We start from the raw sequence: 19,550 nt of genomic DNA on the forward strand, positions 1-19,550 counted from the left end.
TTGCCCTGCATTGGCGGTCTAATGCTGTACCCTTGGACTCTGTTTTACACAGAATTGACGCTGTAATGCTTATGGAACGTATTCATTATACACTACTGGATAAGATGCACTTATACGATAAAAAATGGGAGTCATGGAAGGATTGTAGACATTTATTGCATGATTGACAACATCCCCGGTAAAGAATGGCTGACATATATTGTTGATAGCTGTATCACTCAATCTGTTTTATCATTTATGTATCTCATGCACTCATAACTTTCTTTCTTCCTCTATCTTCTTTTTTATGTTAATATACTTTTATGTATTGTACGTTTCAAATGTGCCATATTTTTGTTGACAATATCACTTTCATACTGTGCTGTTGTTTTACTGTCTACTTATGTACAATAAAATCGTTTGTAAACAAATTAGCCAATGTGATTGTCTGGATTTGTTTTCTCATTTTGTCTCTCATAGTTGAGGTCTACCTATGATGCCAATTACAGGCCTCTCTCATCTTTGTAAGTGGGAGAACTTGCACAATTGGTGGCTGACTAAATACTTTTTTGCCCCACTGTATCTTCTCCACTCTCTCTACCCAGTCCTTTATTTTCGGTGTCTGTTGTTTCCTCCAAAACTTGGGTATCAGTCCCTTCGCTGCATTTAGATAATACAATAATCCAGTTTTTTTATATTTTTTTAACCGAAAACTCGGTATCAAAAAGAAGGCAAGTCTCGGGGTCCTTAGGAATATTTACCTCTGTTATCTCCTGAATTATACTCGCTATATCCTCCCAGTATTCTTGAATTTTGTGACACTCCCACCATAAGTGTATCATTGTACCTCTCTCTCCACATCCCCGCCAACATAAAGGTGAGTTGTCTGCATTGTGTGCTACATTCGGTGTAATATACCATTTTACTAAACACTTAGAATTCATTTCTATTACCTTCATATTTAAATTTCCATGAATAAAACTATATATTTTCTTTTGTTTTCCCTCATCAATTACTTCTAAATCCCTTTCCCACTTCTCTATAAATAGTGGCCTTGTAGCCGTGATTAATCCTGTGAGAATTTTATATATTTTAGTGATCCCATGCTTCCCATCTCCTCTTGTATCTAATAAGTGCTCAAAGGGGTTCCAGTCTTCTTTTTTTTTTAATGGCATTGGTAGACTACCTACAAAATGTTTTAGTTGACCATACCTCCTGTCAAAAGTACCAGAGAGCACACAGAGACAGATTGCACGGAACCCAACGTGCATTTATTGGGGAGGTTTTTGGGGCACAGACAACAGTTCCTTTAGTCCATAGGTCCACACCAGACACAGCAACACAGTACAGTTCTCTGGAAGGCAATATGGAACAACAGGGGTATTGTAATCCACAGGGTTAGTCCACACAGGAGGCTCCAGGCAGGGATGGGTTAAGTCCAGGCAGGTTCATGGAGAACAAGGGGTTAAGTCCAGGCAGGTTCACAGAGAACAAGGGGTTAAGTCCAGGTAGGTTCAAGGAAAACAAGGGGTTAAGTCCAGGCAGGGGATAGATCCAGTCAGGCAGATTCACAGGGACAGCAGAAGATTCCTCCACAGTGCAGGGATTCCAGGCAGCACAGACAGTCCAGGAGATGAGGAGGAGGACGGGGGATGGTCGGATGAGAGAAGCTGGCACTCAGCGCAGCCTGTCCTCACACACACATCCAGGAGAACACACGAGGGGTTTCCTTGCTCTCTCTTAAGTATAGAGATATGTGCCTTGTTGGTAACCGGATACTTCCTATCGGGTTACCATGGCAACGGGCCCTGTCTCCCAGGTCTCCAGACCTGCCCAGGTAGCTCAGAAATTTGTGCATGAGGGGGAAGGGAGGAGGGGGCCTGTTTATGGATTCCTTCAGCAGGAGGTCAGACTGCAAGCCAGGGGGGTGAAGGGCTGCCTGTGTCAGGGACACAGAGGACTAGAAGTCCCAGCATGGATGGGACAGAAGAGTGAGGGGCTGCTGAGAGGTGGGAGGTGGCAGCCAGCAAACCTGGAGGATGGGGAAGGAAGGACCAGCTCTGTGACACCTCCATTCATCTATGCTCGTAAATATATCCCTCTTACTTTCCAGTTCTCTAAGTGGACACAATTCTTCTCCATTATATGTTTTAATTGAACATCTTTCTTCTTTATCCACTTTAATACTCTCTTTACCTGGAAGAAAAAACTCTGTGGGTCCTAGGGGCATTAACAATGAATTAAATTCCCACCCCCTTTGTGTAAAGTATCCCAAACTCTCAAAACATTACGTGTAAACAAACTTGTGCTATCTTTTAATCCTCTAAATTGAGGAGGTAATCAAAAGATTTTACCTAAATTCATGTGACTTAATGTATTTTGTATATTTACCCAACTTTTCCCCTGTGCATTATGTGTCCAATCAAAAATTCTTGCCAATATTATTGAGGTATAGTATCTCTTCATATCCGGTACCACCAAATGCCTTTTCCTTTATCTCTACTTAAGATTTCATAACTTATTCTGTGCTTCTTATTTCTCCATATAAATGATGTTATAACTTTTTAAATTATTCTAAAATATGCCTCTGTGAGCTTAATTGGTATCATTTAAAATTTATATAGAATTTTAGGAACGATTACCATTTTTATCAAGTTTATCTGACCAATCCATGACTGAAATCCTCTTCCTATTTCTTTATTTTGTCCTAAATCTTATTTAATAGTGGGATATAATTTAATCTATAATCTAAGTTCTTTAAAGATACAGTAAGATTAAATATTTTAGATCTCTTTCTCTCCAAATAAAAGGGAATTCCTCCTGTAACATTTTTTTTTCTCTCTATTTGTAAGGTTTATATTTAAAATCTCCGTTTTAGTTGGGTTAATTTTTAAGTTTAACATCTCTCCATATTCTTTTAAAGATTTCATTAGGTTTGGTAATGTTATACTCGGGTTTCCTACATAGAACAACATGTCATCTGCATAAGCTGCCACCTTATGCTCGATTTCTCCTACCCAGATTCCTTTTATATCCATATTATTCCTAATAGCAGCCAAAACAGATTCCAAAGATAGGACATATAACAATGGGGACAGAGGGCATCCCTGTCTTGTTCCGTTCTGCATCTCAATATACTCGGATAATTCCCCATTTACCATTATTGCCGCCGAGGGTTGGCTATATAATTTCCTAATCCGTTCTCTCATTCTGGGTCCTATACCTATTACTTCTAAGGTATCTAACATATATCCCCAAATTACTCTTATCAAATGCTTTCTCAACATCAATCGAAAGTATCAACGTCGGAGTTCTTTCTTTCCTACTTTTTTGTATAAGAAACAAAGATCTTAAACCGTTGTCTCTACCCTCTCTCCCTGGTACAAATCCCACTTGATCTACAGTTGCAAGAAAAAGTATGTGAACCCCTTGGGATTACGTGGAGTTTTGCATGAATTGGGCATAAAATGTGCTCTGAACGTCATCTAAGTCACAACAATAGAAGAACACAGTCTGCTGAACATAATACTACACAAACATTAGATGTTGCCATGGTTTAATTGCACATAACATGTAAACATTCATAGTGCAGGGAGGAAAAAGTATGTGAACCTTTGGACTTAATAACTGGTTGACCCTCCTTTGGCAGCAATAACCTCAACCAAACGTTTCCTGTAGTTGCAGATCAGACCTGCACAACGATCTGGAGTAATTTTTGACCACTCCTCTTCACAAAACTGTTTCAGTGTAGCAATATTCTTGGGATGTCTGGTGTGAATCGCTCTCTTAAGGTCATGCCAAAGCATTTCAGTCGGATTGAGGTCAGGACTCTGACTGGGCCACTCCAGAAGGCGTATTCTGTGCTATTGCAGCCATTGTTTTGTTGAATGACTTGTATGCTTTGAGTCATTGTCCTGTTGCATCACTCATCCTCTGCGAAGCTTCAGTTGGCGGACAGATGGTCATACGTTTTCCTGCAAAATGTCTTGATAAACTCTGGAATTTATTTTCCCATCAATGACAACAATCCGTCCAGCCCCTGAGGCAGCAAAGCAACCCCAAACCATGATGCTCCCTCCGCCATGTTTCACAGTGGGGATGAGGTTTTGATGTTGGTGTGCTGGGCCTTTTTTTCTCCACACATAGTGTTGTGTGTTCTTCCCAAACAACTCAATCTTGGTTTCATCTGTCCACAGTATATTTTGCCAGTAGTGCTGTGGAACATCCAGGTGCTCTTTTGCAAACTTCAAACGTGCTGCAATATTCTTTTTGGACAGCAATGGCTTCCTCCGTGGTGTCCTCCCATGTCCTCCATTTTTGTTTAATGTTTTCCTTATTGTAGATGTGTCAACAAAAATGTTAGCATGTGCCAGAGATTTCTGTAGGCCTTTAGCTGACACTCTGGGATTCTTCTTTACCTCATGCAGCATTCTACGCTGTGCTCTTGCAGTCATTTTTACAGGACGACCACGCCTAGGGAGAGTAGCAACAGTGCTAAACTTTCTCCATTTGTAGACAGTCTGTCTTACTGTGGACACATGAACATCAAGGCTTTTGGAGATACTTTTGTAACCCTTTCCAGCTTCATGCAAGTCAACAATTCTTGATGGTAGGTCTTCTGAGAGCTCTTTTCTGCGAGGCATGGTTCACATCAGACAGTGCTTCTTGAAACCAGTAAACCCAAAACAGGTGTGTGTTTTTTAAGGGCAGGACAGCTGTCAGCAACACATCCAATATCATCACACTGATTGGAGTCAAGGTTGGCTCACTTCTGGCTCCAATTAGCTTTGGGAAAAGTCATTAAGCTAGGGCCTCACATATTTTTTCCTCCCTGCACTGTGAATGTTTACATGTTATGTGCAATTAAACCATGGCAACATCTAATGTTTGTGTAGTATTATGTTCAGCAGACTGTGTTCTTCTATTGTTGTGACTTAGATGACGTTCAGAGCACATTTTATGCCCAATTCATGCAAAACTCCACTTAATCCCAAGGGGTTCACATACTTTTTCTTGCAACTGTATATGTATCCAACTCGGCATTAAGTCCTTCAATCTACTTGCCAAAACATTTGCATATAATTTAATGTCTATATTTAATAAGGAAATTGGTCCATAGCTTGAGCAGTGAGTATTATCTTTTCCTTTTTTATGAGAACCACATGAGCTTGCAGGGATTCCTTTATCATCGCCATCTCTCCTCCCAAAGAATTCATATATATTCTCAATTTAGGTAATAGAATTTTTTCATATTTTTTTATACTATCTCACCGTATACCCATCAGGTCCTGGACTTTTCCCTGCTACTGTACTTTTTAATGCAAGGTGTATTTCCTCCTGCGTTATTGCCTTTTCAAGGGATTCTAATTGTTCTTCACATAATTTTGGTAGTCCTGCCTTTTTTAAATATGCCTGTCTTCTCTCTTTATCTCTGACTTCAGTTTCTCCTATGGTACCCTGGGGCTTAATATTATATAACTTATTGCAATATTCTTTAAACACTTTTACTATATCTTTGGTTGAATGAACCAACTCTCCTTTATTATCTTTTATTTTCTCAATATAATTCCTACATTTTTTTTTCTTCTGAGCCCTCATTAAATACTTTCCTGGTCTATCCCCCATCTATCCCTCTCAGTTATCATTTAATTAAACACTCTCCTCTTCTCTTCTTCCAGGATGTTATTTAATTCTTCTCTTTTATTTAATATCTTCTGCGTAATCTCTTTTGTTACTCTATTTTTATGTGTCAGTTCTGTGTGTGTTTACTTTTTCTCTTCTTTCCCTCTTCTTTTTTGCTTCTATCACTATTAAAATACCTCTAATATAAACCTTGTGTGCTTCCCATACCATAGCTACCGACACTTCCTCAGAGTCATTTTCTTCAAAGAATTGCTCTATTTCCTGCCTAATTTTCCACTCCGTCTCTTGCTCCTGGAGAAGTGATTCATTCAACCTCCACAATTTTCCTCCCATCTGTTCATTGCATTGCATTGTGACAGGAGAATGGTCAGAAATTGACATAGCTTCTATATTTCCTTTGACCAGAGACTCAATAAGCCTATGGTTCAACAGTATGTAATCCAATCTAGAATACATCTCATGTGCATGGGAGTTAAAGTTGTAGTCTCTTACCTTCATATGTTTAATTCTCCAGATATCTACAAGTTGACATTGAAATAACATTTTTTTCAAGTTTTTCAGAGATCTACTACTATCTCTCAGCACAAGAGAAGCCACATCCATTTGTGGATCCATATAAAAATTAAAATCTCCAGCCACAATCAAATCCCCTTTTTTGAAATTCATTAATTTCCTCAGAATATTTTTTAAATATACCTAAGGGTTCTTATTCGGGCAATAAATGTTTGCTAATGTACATTCTATTTCCTGTAGTTTTCCTTTCAAGAACAGGAATCTCCCTTCTGGATCTACCAATCTCTCTTCCAGCTTAAACCTTATATTTTTCACAAATCCTATTGCCACTCCCTTTGCACGTTTAATTGGGGAATCTGCATAATGCCACTCTGGACTGTAACTTCACATTTGTTTCTTGTACTAGATGTGTCTCTTGTAGAAATACCACTGAAGAGAGTCTATGTTGAAGTTCTTTAAATATCTTAAATCTCTTCCCTGGGCTATTTAAACTTTTAACATTGTATGTCACAAAGTGAATCTCTTCCGTTCTTCTCTTTTTCTAATCTCTCATCCTTCTTCTCCCATCTCCCTCTCTTCCCTATACCTTCGTCGTCCTCCAAGATTTCTCCAGATTAATATATCTCCCAATTTCCTGCATAATCTCAAGTTCCCAGCACCCCCCCCCCATATCCTTCTACCTTTCCCTCCTCCTCCCATCCCCTCCCCCCTCCCCTTTTAGCCTATTCTTTTGCCTTTGAATCATTTGCGGCGTTACTTCCACTTTTTGATTCTACTTTCGTGTGGAGCTCTAATCATGAACACCTCTTCCCAATTGCCCTCCCCCAACGTCCTACAAAAAAAAAAAAACACAGAGAAACGGAGCAGCTACCATAACCCCCCCTCACTCTCCCCCCCACCCCACCCAGGAATATCTATTTTCTGCAACTCAAGTCTTTCGCAGAAGTCTCTCAGCTCTTCAGGGAACTTTAATCTTGCCGATCGTCCATTTATCCAGCCGATCAAACATACTGGGGACCCCCACCTGTATCGAACGTTCTGCTTCTTCATTTGATCTACTAATGGTTTTAATATTTTCTTTCTTAACAATGTCTCTATGGCTAGGTCTGCAAATATCTGTATATTTATTTCCCCATGCTTTATAGTAGCTCTTCCTTTCATCTTCTTCCAGATCTCTTCTTTTTCCCTATAATATCGGAATTGAGCAATGATATCTTGATCTTTCTTTTCCTCCTTCTTGGTATATTCTCCCAATTCTGCACGCTCCATCAATTTTATAATGTTCCACTGCAGATCTGTCCGTTATTGTGTTTAACATTTTCTCTACCGTTTCCCTCAGGTCTTCTCCTTGGGGTATCTCCGGAAAACCGCATATCCTTAAGTTGCATCTTCTTTTTCTATTTTCCTGTTCTTCCAATTTATATAGCATATTTCTTTGTTCCTTTTTCATTTCCACCATTTTTTTTTCTAAGATCTGTATCTTTTGAGCCTGTTTTTGTTTTTTCTTCCATCTCTTCAACTCTAGAAAGCACATATCTAAGCTCCTTATGTAACTTTCCCATCTCAATTTTTATGGATAATTCCAGATCTTTAAACATTTCTGCTATTTCTATTTTAGTTGGTAAATGTGTATCTTTATCTTTCAGGTTATCCAAAGCATTTATCTTTTCTATACCTGCTTCTTCCAAGTTTTGACTACAATTAGATACTCCCAGGGATCCTCTGGGGCTCCCACCACTACTGTTCTCCATCATATTTTTTTCTTTAATTCCACTTAGTCTCTCGGGGGTCTGTTTGTCCTGCCCGGGGATTTATTTCTTAATTGAACTTGAGATGGAGTCTTTTGGTCCGCTCCATTTTGTTGTTTTGTTCTTCATTTTGCTATATTTCAGATGTCTACTAGAGTTAATATTCTCCTCCTTTTTGTATTTTCTCCTTCTTCTTTCCCCCTATCTCCCTCCTGGACCCCCTACAGGGACCCTGTATTTTTATTTGAAAAAACTAGGACCCTCTGAAGTCTCCGTCGTGACCCCTATATGCAGTCCTTTAACAGTCCATATTTACTTCATTAGTCCTTATAACATATAACATATATTACATATTTCTTCTGACACTCTCACTCACCCTTAGACTTTCACTTTTCTACTTCTGGGGGTGTGGCTTCTGTTGATCTTCTTGAGGGGCCACAAGAGAGAGCCCCTTTCTTCGACAGTCTCCGTGGTGAGGAATTCCCCTTCATAGACCAGCTTTTTGCCCCTTTGCCTCCTCTCACACTCCACTTCGATCTCAGTTCATTCTCCTTCACTAAAGAGACAGGGAGAACCCGGGAGACCCAGAGAGAGATGAGAGAGGGATGGGGGGAGAGAGGGGAGATTGGCTCTACATACACTCCCCTATGCCAGGCAGTGTCTCCTCCCTAGGTTTCCCCGTGACCAGTCACTTGGCCTCCCGGCGTCCTTTGAGCTTGTTCCCTGGGCTTTCGTCCTCTCAGCTCCACCTCCTCCTTCACATTCCCACAGTCCTCTCAGCACACCGAGGACTGCTGGACACCGACCCGGGTGCTGGATCTCTTCCGTGGAACTCAGCGGCTCGCGTTTCCCCCTCCTGCTCTGCTTCCAAAGGTCATTACAACCTTTCAGCTGGACGTTGGGGGAGCCTGGGTACGGGAGATCTTACCTCAATCTCCGGTTCAGCTCCATAGTCAGGCTCCTCCCCCGACTGAGCACTTCCAGAAATCACTTTCCTGTCCTGAGTGAGGGAAATGTTCCTCATTGAAGTCCTGCCTTCCTGTACATCAGGGGTCCCACACAACCCTGGAGGTGTATTAGTGCCTTGAGTGTGGGAAATGTCTTCTAGATGAATGTTGCTGGACATCCCAGCTCTCATGTGGGGAAGAAGCACACCCTGATATACACCTCAGATATACTTCATGGCTGATCTTCGTCATGACAGGAGCAAACCAACCCCACAACCTTTCCGACCACTGGGTCTGGGTGAGTGGGTCTAGATGAGACCTCCATAGGAGAGTGCTGTGGGGCATGCAGAGTCTGTTGCTTGGACCCAGGTTTTGGTGATTGCTAGGAGGTTTAGGGAGCGGGAGACAAAGAGGGCATGAATGGAGGTGAGCTTGTTGCAGAACAAGCGGGCGTTCCAGAGTGCGCGTGAGAACGGGAGGGTGGTTTTGGGGAGCAGGGGGACAGATATAAGATTGAGGGGGTTGCGGCAGTTTATGGAAGAAAGAGGATGTCTTGTGTGTGGGCGAGGTAGTGGAGGACCAGGGTTTGGGGAGATATCCCCAGAGGTTAGGAGAAGAAGGGTGAGAAAGGTGGCATGGGAGCGGGATGTATAGGAGCACGTATGTCTTCCAGTTCTGGTGTTCGGGTCAGCAGGAGAGTGGAGTTTCAGGAGGAGGTGATGAGAGCAGTAGTAGGGAGATGGAAGCAGTGAAGGTGAGATGTTCAGTTGTTTGGGTGGAGCAGAGGGACAGAGAAAAGAGATTTTGGGGACGCAGGAGAGGAATATGAAGAGGAGTAGAGGAGGCATTTCCAAAGGTAAACGGAGTGGGAGTCAGGTGTGGAGAAGAGTTTCCCTGGGTGCTTGATTGCAGATGGTCCAGTGTGCAGTGGAGTTTTTTGTAGTTGTGTCTAGAGTTCTCGTGCTTAAGTTCAGTAGAGTTCAGTTACGTGTCATGTGGCCAAGGGTAGTACTGGCCCCAGGGGATCTATGGCGCCCGGTGCCGGTGTAGAGGAGTAGTAGCATAGTTGGATCAAGCTACAAGTTCCAATTTGTGTAAGTTCTAGATTGTAAGGTGAAGTTTGACTCAGGGCGGTGGGGGATGGATGTCAGCTGTACTCATGGGGGGTAGAGTAAAAGGGCCTCAGGTCCGGGTCCGGCTGCGTTGTGGTAGGCTGTGGCAGGTCTCTGTTCAGGCCGTGTTGTGGTAGGCTGTGGCAGGTCTCACAGACCAGGTTCATCTGCTGGGTTCAGGTGGAGATAGGCCCGCTCTAGTTCCCTCATTCTGGTGTGGGTAGGGATGCGTGTGCGAGGTTCCTTTGGGCTGCAGGCTCACAGCTGCTCAGGTGACCGGGGAGTGTGCCGTGGTGGTCCTTTAAGGCTGCAGGCTCATTGTTGGATGGATTTCTGGGGGAGTGTGCTGTGGTAGGCCGTGGCAGGCCCCGCCAAGCCGGGTGCTGCAGTCACCTTGGAGGGGAAGGGGGGGTCTAGGTGACTAGGTAGGGTTGGGGAAGCCTTTGGGGCTCGCCCTCCACCATTATTGGGGTGGCAGGAGACTGGTGGGCGGCCAAATTGAATGCTGTAGGCCGCGGACTTGATTGGAATAGGCCGTGGCAGGCCCTGCTAGGTCAGGTGCTGCAGCTGCAGGAGGCTTTCAGTGTCTGCCCCCTGCTGCTGCTCAGATGTCAGCAGACCGGTGGGCAGCCAGTAGGAATCAGGGCCCAGTGGCCTCAGGTGTTGAAGGCCATGTGGCAGGCCCAGCCGGGTTGGACGCCGTGGTGGAGCTCTGGGCTGCATGGTGGGGACTCTGGTGGAACCGCTCCCCCCCTCCAGGAGCACGGAGGGTTGGGGAGACCCCCGGTGGCCATCATCCGCCCGCTGGTCCCAGATAGGGGTGAGTGGGCAGTGTAGGCAACCGGAGCTCGGATCTATGCAGCTGCTCCGGTCGCCATGTTGGCAAATTGTAGACTAACTTTCACCCAGACTAAATAATAAACCTAAATAATTTATTATTTAATCATTAATTTATTTTCAAAGAAATGTTGCAGAATAACTTTTTGGCCTAAATTTATGAAGAAAGATTTTTTATTTGCAAAATTTTATAACAGATACTAAGAAAAACATGTTCTCCAGTTTTTTGGCATTTTTTCACGTATATCACGTGAAATGAAAACCCAGTGATGATTAAATACCACCAAAAGAAATCTGTCTCAAAACAATTATAAAGGCGGGAGGAGCCTGAACATGGCACTAAGCATGAGTTCATGATGAGAACTCCCGGCACCTGAACCCTTACCGAGGTCCTGCCGTGTGGAGAAGGAGGCTAGGGGAACCACAGATGACTCTCAATATGAAAGAGGTCCCCTAAGCGGAGAGCATGTCCCCAGAGCTTGCTGAGTGGAAGTGGAGTGGTGGAGAAAGAGACCGGAGGATCCCTGGGACTGGAGGGAGCCGGGAGGATGCCGAGCGGTCATGTGACTCAGAGCAGAGGAACAGTGAGAGGAGAGAAGCCGGCCAGCGTTCAGGAAGGGAGAAAGCTTCAGCTTGTGTCTCCCAAGCACTGGCTCACTGGGACAGAGGATGAGACCCTGCTGGGATATTCTGGAGTGTCACCCCCCGAATATGCCTGTTATCAGGAAGGTGCACTGAGGACAGCACCCCCCCAAAAGAAGAATCTGGAAGCCACCTCACTGAAGAGAAAAGAAGTGGCAGCTAAGAGAGTGAGTGAGAGCGGCGGGAGAAATACAATGTACTGTGAGAATTTATATTGGAAATAAAACTGAACTTGAAAGTAATGTAGAGGGGGGTATGTATCCAGGAGGGCTTATTAAAAAGTCTAATTAAGAGAAGAAGTGGTTAAAGGATAAAAGCAAGAAATAGAAGATCTGAAAGAGGTTCAGAACCGGACAGTGCATTTTCAGGGAAAGAGGGGGACAGAAAAGGAGGAGGAAGGAGAAAAAAAAAAAGAAAGGAGGAAGAAAGATATTCCTCCGAAGCAGTGGATTTTTTTTTCTCTTTTTCCCTGCCCTACCTTTCTAGCTGATTGGGAATTGAAGTTAATAGTAAAATGAAAAATAAAATGTCAAAAGGGAGGAGGTCCAAAAGATCTCACAAACTAGTTCAATTAAAAAACATATACCGTTGCAGGAAAAACATACTCCCGAAAGACAAACAATAATAAATGGTAGCTGTGAGATGGAAAATATTTAAGACATTTCTAGACTATCCCTAGGAATGGCAAATACTAGCCAAAGTATAGAAGATACAGATATAGATAAAACAAGGGTGTTGGAGAATGTAGAACAACAAGAGAAGAGTTCACATTTGCCTACTAAAATAGAAATAGCAGAAATGTTTAAAGATCTGGAAAAATCTATAAAACAAGAAATGGTGAAACTACATAAAGATCTAGGGTAGATATTGTCAAGAGTTGAAGAGATGGAGGAAAAATTGGACAAACACTCCCAAGTAATACATGTATTGGAAAAAAGAATAACAGACATGAGCAAAGAACAAAGAAATCTGCTGTCACGATCCGCCTGGCGGCGTCTCTATCGGTTCACAGCACGGAGTTCCTCAGGGCGCGGGGTTTAAGTCCCAATCTGCTTGTTCACCAGGACCCCGGATGGTGGGGATGGACTTGGAGCAGACTGAGACCAGGTTGCGACCCCTGAGTACGTCCGACAGTGGTAGAGAGCACCGTCGGAGGAGTGCGGGGTAAGGAGTCTGATGTGAAGAGGCTGGCGGACCTGGTGACCAGGAACGATCCCTGCGGGATGGATGGATCGTCTGGGTGGATGGAAGCGTACTCAGGCAGGCCAGGTCAGCAACGTGCGGGCAGCGAGGTACCGGAGGAGTAGGCAGAGAATGGTCGGGGTCACAAGCCGGGTTCAGTAACTAGCGGACAGCGTGGTACAGAGGGTCAGGCAGAAGGATGGTCAGGCAAGCCAAGGGTTAAGCAGAATACAATCAGCAGGGTCAGGTACAAGCAGAGGTCGGCAACAGAGTAACACAGGATCAGGTGTCAGGAACAGAACACAAAAGACCAAATGGCAATTTGACATACCTCTAGTCCTGTTTAAATAGCCCGCCCTGCGCTGTCATTGGTGCGAGGCGCGCGTCCGTGATCGCGAGTGCGCATGTGCGGCCATCGTGATCGCCCAAGTCCCGCTGCTTCGGGCGCATCGGTGTCCTGCGCATGCGCCGCCCGGCGCATCGCGGCAGGGAAACCGATCCCTGACATCTGCTATATAAAATCAAAGATCAGGAAAACAGGGATAGAAGACGCAATTTAAGGATCCAAGGTCTCCCAGAGACCCCCAAGGAGAAGATCTACAGGAAACAATAAGGAAAATGATAGATACAATATTGAACAGAACTTTAATCAAGCCGTTTAAACTCGATGGAGTATATAGAATAGCCAAACCCCAACAACAAGAAGGCAGTAAAGGAAACCCAAGAGATATAATTGTACAATTCCATTATTATCGGGATAAAGAGGAGATATGGAAAATTGTAAAGAAAGAGCAATAATAAAGTATGCGGAAGTAAATATACAGATTTGTGCTGATCTCACTAGCGCCTTTAACCACACGCAACATCAGATTCCAACCTCTCCAGCCCCGGCAGACTGATCACACCAAAACCCTCAAACGAAACAGTCGTGCCCTGGAGCGACTATGGCGCAAAACAAAATCCCAACAAGCCTTCACCCGCTACAAATCTGCCTTCCACACCTACACCTCCTCCCTCCACGCAGCCAAACAAGCCTACTTCCTGACCCTCATCAAGACCCTCTCCTCCAATCCTCGCCGACTCTTCTCCACCTTCAACTCTCTACTCTCTCTACCCCCACCTCCACCCAGCACCTCACTCACCGCCCTTGAGATTGCCAATCACTTCAAAAACAAGATTGACACAATTCGCAAGGACATCGCCGTATCTCACACGCCCTCTCAACCCGTCCCCTCTCACACAGCTACCCCCTCATCCCTCCTCCCCCTCGACATAACCCGCAGGGACTTCGTCGCTGCTCAAACTCCCTCCAACCCCCTTCCCCCTCACTCAGCTACCCCCTCATCACCCCTCTCCCACGGCCCCACCACTGCTCTGACCTCCTCTTCCACCCCACCCTACATTCCTCATACTGAAGCTCCCCCAACACTCCGCACCTTTGACCTTACCACCATCGAGGAAGTCTCCAAGATCCTCTCTGATGCCCGCCTCACCACCTGCCCCCTCGACCCTATTCCCTCACAACTCCTACGACCTCCCTCCCCCTCCATCCTGCGCTCCCTCACCCACATCTTCAATCTCTCCCTCTCCTCAGGCACTTTCCCCTCCCCTCTGAAACATGCACACATCACCCCCATACTTAAAAATCCCTCCCTGGACCCCAATGACCCGAACAACCTAAGACCCATCTCCCTGCTCCCCTTTACATCTAAACTCCTCGAGCGCCTCGTCTACACCTGCCTATGCTCTCACCTCAACGACAACCACCTCCTCGATCCCCTACAATCTGGCTTCCGTCCCCTACACTCCACCGAAACCGCCTTACTCAAACTCTCCAACGACCTTCTAACCGCCAAAGCTAATGGCCACTATTCAGCGCTCCTACTCCTCGACCTCTCTGCGGTCTTCCACACAGTCCACCACCCCCTCCTCCTCAAAATACTACACTCCCTCGGCCTCAGAGATTCTGCTCTCTCCTGGCTCTCATCCTACCTGTCACAACGCTCTTTCAGCGTTACCTATAATGCTACCACCTCCCCCTCACTCCCCCTCTCTGTTGGGGTCCCTCAAGGCTCTGTCCTTGGGCCCCTTCTCTTCTCCATCTACACCTCCTCCCTTGGCCAACTCATACACTCTCATGGCTTCAACTACCACCTCTATGCTGACGACACACAAATCTATCTCTCAACCCCCCACCTCACCCCCTCGGTCTCTGCCCGAATCACACACCTACTGAGCGACATATCAGATTGGATGTCGCTCCACTTCCTTAAACTGAACCTCTCCAAAACCGAGCTTCTTATCTTCCCCCCAGCCCGGACCCCACCCCCCATTGACTTCTCCATCACATCCAACAATGCCAATATCAAACCCGCCCTGCAGGCCAGAGTACTTGGTGTCATTCTGGACTCCAACCTATCCTTCCAGCCCCAAGTCCAATCTTTAACAAACTCATGCAGACTCCACCTCCGCAACATCACCAGAATCCGCACGTTCCTAACCCCAGAAACCACTAAACAGCTCATCCACTCCCTCATCATATCACGTCTTGACTACTGCAACTCCCTCCTCACTGGCCTGCCTCGCCGCTGGCTATCCCCGCTTCAGTCCATCCTGAATACGGCTGCCAGACTCATTCACCTTTCCAACCGCTCCGTTTCCGCCACCGCCCTCTGCCAATCCCTCCACTGGCTTCCGATTGCGCAACGGATCAAATTCAAAATCCTAACACTGACGTACAAAGTCGTCCACCATACTGCCCCGTACTACATCACTGACCTAATATCCAAGTACCACCCAGCGCGCACACTCCGCTCCTCACAAGACCTCCTTCTCTCTAGTTCCCTGGTCTCCTCCTCCCATGTACGCCTCCAGGACTTCTCCAGGGTGTCACCCATCCTCTGGAACTCCCTGCCCCAACCCATCAGATTATCACCTACTCTCCTCTCCTTTAGGTACACCCTGAAAACCCACCTCTTCAGGGAAGCCTACCCCACCCCCTGCTAACGTGCCAACCTCCTCCACTCTTCCTACCACTCCATCCCCCACAGCTATCTCCTCCTGTGCCACCATCCCCTCCCTCCTAGATTGTAAGCTCCAAAGAGCAGGGCCCTCGATCCCCTCATGTTTTGCATTGTATTGGTATTGTTCTGTCACATGTTCTGTCCCCCTTTGTAATGTACAGCGCTGAGTGAACTATTGGCTCTTTATAAATACTGTATAATAATAATAATAATAATAAATAATAATAATAATCTTACAGAAGAAACATTGATAAGAAGGAGATCTTTAAAAACCATTACTGGAACAAATGAGAAGGCAGAATGTTCAACATAGATGGGGTTTTCCAGCTTGCCTGATAGGATGGAAAAATGGACGATCAGCAACATTGAAGTTTCCTGAGGACCTGAAAGACTTTTGTGAGAGACTTGAAATGCAGAGAATAAATATTCCAGAATGGGAGGAAAATGAGGAGGAAATGTGGGTGTTGGAAAAAGATAGGTGGCAGGCTTCAAAAAGAGGGGAGTGAGAATAGAGAAGATTGAGGGAGTAAGAGAAGGAGGAGCAAAAGGTGCTTTTGTTAAATTTTTTTTTCTTCTCTCTCCGTACTGAATATTTTAGCTTCCCTCCTCTTTTTTTTTTTTTTTCTTTAGAGGGAGAGGGTGAGAGGAAAGAGAATAGAGGAGAGGGTTTTTTTTTTTTTTAATGTTGTTTGCTCCACGGTCTCTTGCTCCTTCGAAGACTAGGGATTAAGTATTAAGTTTTGTTCTGTCTTTGGCGGGATGGGGGAAGGGAAACGGGCATGTTCAGAGCTACACCTCAGGTTGAATCTAGGGTGGAAATGGATCCACAAATGATTCATAAGCAAACAAAAGGCCTAAATGGGGAAAGGAGGGAGGGAGGGAAAAAGGGGTAGCTGGAGGTAGATTGAAGTTCCATGAGAAAAGAGGGGGGAGAGAGGAGGGAAGGAGAAGAGAAAAAACAAGCAAAAAGGAAAAAAAAATGGAGGAGTTTCATTTTATGACTTACAATGTTAAGGGTCTAAATAGTTCAGGGAAAATTTTAAAAATCCTCAAAGAAATACAACATTGATTCGCCTCAGTAGTATTTATGCATTTGACACATTTAACACAGTAATAGGGTTTGCGAAGAATATAAGATTTAAGTTTGAAGAAAAGATGGAGGACCCGGAGGGGAGGTATTTGTTCCTAAAGGGAAAATTACAAGAAAAAGAATGTACATTGGAAAAGTGTCACGGTATAGGTGCTCTGCCAGGATTACCCAATTAAATTACATTTCAGTCCCCATTAAATTACAGTTCAGTCCCAGTTAAATCCATTACATTTCAGTGCCAGTTAAATCACCTTCCATCCTGTTGTTCTGCTCTGCCCCCTGCTCAGTAATGACCCCCCTCCACCTCTCATCCTGCCACGGCTCTTTGAAGCCAAGCCACACAGGACAAGAGGTACGACTCCTGTAACCCTCTATCATATTTTCTCCCCATCCAGCGAGGCTGGAGGGGAAAAGATAGCCTCCTCGCAGGGAAGTTCACACCTCTCCGCAGAGAGGTGCAAACCTCCTGCGGGGATGTTCTGGGACGTGGCGTCATGCTGATGCCACGTGGTCCTGGCATCTGCAGCATGGGCACGGGGAGTTCCCACGCTTGTGGATGCCGCCGGACAAAGGCCGTGCTCATGAGAGCGCAACCTGTGTCCAGAGGGGCGTGCCTCATTGCTGAGTGCCAAGGCACGCTCACCGTTGCCAGGATGACTGGGAAGCATCCTGAATCAGTTAAGAAGACCGATGCCGGGCTCCCCGGCCATCCATTCCGCTGCCAAACCACAGAGAGATCCCAGCTGAGGTGGGACCTTCGTGGTCACTCTGCAAGAAGCCCCCAGGATAAGTGGGACACCTACGCAGGCTGCCACTCTGCAAGCCCCAGGATAGGGGGAGAACCACACCAGCTGCCCTCTGCAAATCCCCAGGATAGGGGGGACACCTCCACAAGCTGCCACTCTGCAAAGCCCCAGGATTATTATTATTATTATATAGTATTTATAAAGCGCCAATAGTTCGCTCAGCGCTGTACATTACAAAGGGGAACAGAACATGTGACAGAACAATACCAATACAATGCTAGGAAGAACTATGCCAGCTGCCCTCTGCAGGCACCCAGGACTTGGGGATGATTATTACCACGGACTATGCTACGCATACTCTGGATTCAGGGCAAGCACTTGCTGCCATACAGTCTTGCTCCACTGTGAACCAGGGCACCCCTTCCAGATCCGTGAGTGTATGCTCCCCTGTTTTTCCCCTGAACTGTTCCTGTACTCAATCTCCACCTCCCTGTTTGGATTACAAACTGCTGTAGAGACTTTAACTTTGCCCCTGGGGCTGGACTACAATTATTTTGAGCCCTCTCCTTGCAATTTCCCATACTGGGTACTGCCACACTCCCTGCATCCCCAATTGAGTGACTGTCATTTGTTTTAATAAAGCTTTGTGTGTTTGCCATCTGCTTTGCGTGTTCTGTCCTGCCTACCCTCCGTCACAAATACATTTATTGCCCCAATAAAAAACCTGAGGTATTTCTAAAAAAAGAAAAACAAAATTGAGTACTGTCCGTGATACTTTTTTTATTTGCACTAACATACAATTTTGAGGACAATCTTTCGGGGTATGTCCCCTTCTTCAAGGTCCAAGCAGTACTATACAAATCACAAAGTTACAGCAGAATGTTAGAAGAGATGAAGAAAAAAAAAAGAGACTAGAGATAAGATACAGCAAAAGCGAGGGGGGAGTCAAGCTTCAGCTTATAGTCATAAAACTGTTGGATAATGATTGAGGAATCCCATGTCCAAGTTAAGGCCGTTATCTCTTGTGTCAAATAGAATTATCATTCTTTTTTCAAAAGTTTCTTTCCTGAATGGATTTGAAATTTCCTTTAAGAACTAAAACATTGAGGTCTCCCATTGTGTGGTCTGGTTGTGCGAAATGGTGTCCTACAGGTGTGCAAAAATCATCTTCTTTATGTTCCTTGATGGTATGTCTGTGCAAATTCATCCTTGTTTGCAACTTCTGTCCTGTTTCGCCAACATAAGATCCTTTGCTGCATTTTCTGCACTGGATAAGGTACACAACTACTGGAGGTGCAGCTGTATGATCCGGAGATATTGAAGATCCCTTTTGAGTGTCGGACACTTTTTGATGGATTGATTTGGTTGCAGAGTTTGCAGTGTTTTGTATTGCAGGGTTTGCTTCCATTATTTGTGACATATTTCTTTCAGAGTTCCATCCTCTGTTATGATGGGTTGTATATCTTTTATTATTTTTCTTCTTCCTTCTAGTGCTGGTTTGTATGTGGTTACTAGAGGTACACAGTTGGTTGTTTTTTTTCTTTGTACTGAAGTATATTTTCCCTTCGGGTTCTCAAGGCTGTGTTTATGCTGGTGTTGATAGTTTTGTCCTTGTAACCTTTCTTATGGAAGGAGTCTGCTAGTGTCCCAAGATGTTTATCTCTGTCTCTTGGGTCAGAACATACTCGGTGGTATCTAATGGCCTGACTGTGTATGATGGCACGTTTTGTGTGTTGGGGGTGGAAGCTAGAATTGTGGAGGTAGTTGCATCTGTCGGTGGGTTTCCTGTATATTGAGGTGTGAAGCGTATCATCCCTGATGTATACTGTGGTGTCTAGGAAGTTGACGTGTGTTTGAGGATTCCATTTTTAGTTTGATTGATGGATGAAAAGTGTTGATCAATGAGTAAAATTGTTTTAGGTATTCTTCACCTTCTGTCCATATGATGAAAATATCATCAATATAGCGATAGTATCTGTATGGTTTTTGTTCCATGTTCAGGAATTTTTCCTCCAGGTCAGCCATAAATAAATTGGCATATTGGGGTGCCATTTTACTTCCCATCGCAGTACCCATACATTGAAGATA

General features: G+C 44.8%; 1 protein-coding gene across 1 annotated transcript in view; it reads left to right on the forward strand.

The window, feature by feature from the left end:
• Nucleotides 1–19,550, forward strand: part of LOC149460780 (uncharacterized) — a 64,506-nt gene that overhangs the window by 8,310 nt on the left and 36,646 nt on the right. The window contains exons 2-3 of the mRNA XM_089679242.1: nucleotides 11,238–11,588; nucleotides 17,112–17,506. Of these exons, the coding sequence (XP_089535368.1) occupies nucleotides 11,238–11,588; nucleotides 17,112–17,506 (746 nt within the window). The remainder of the gene's footprint in view (nucleotides 1–11,237; nucleotides 11,589–17,111; nucleotides 17,507–19,550) is intronic.

Source organism: Staurois parvus, unplaced genomic scaffold, assembly GCF_062004578.1.
Source record: "Staurois parvus isolate SC_StPar_1 unplaced genomic scaffold, SC_StPar_1.0 ptg000221l, whole genome shotgun sequence".
Classification (NCBI taxonomy): domain Eukaryota; kingdom Metazoa; phylum Chordata; class Amphibia; order Anura; family Ranidae; genus Staurois; species Staurois parvus.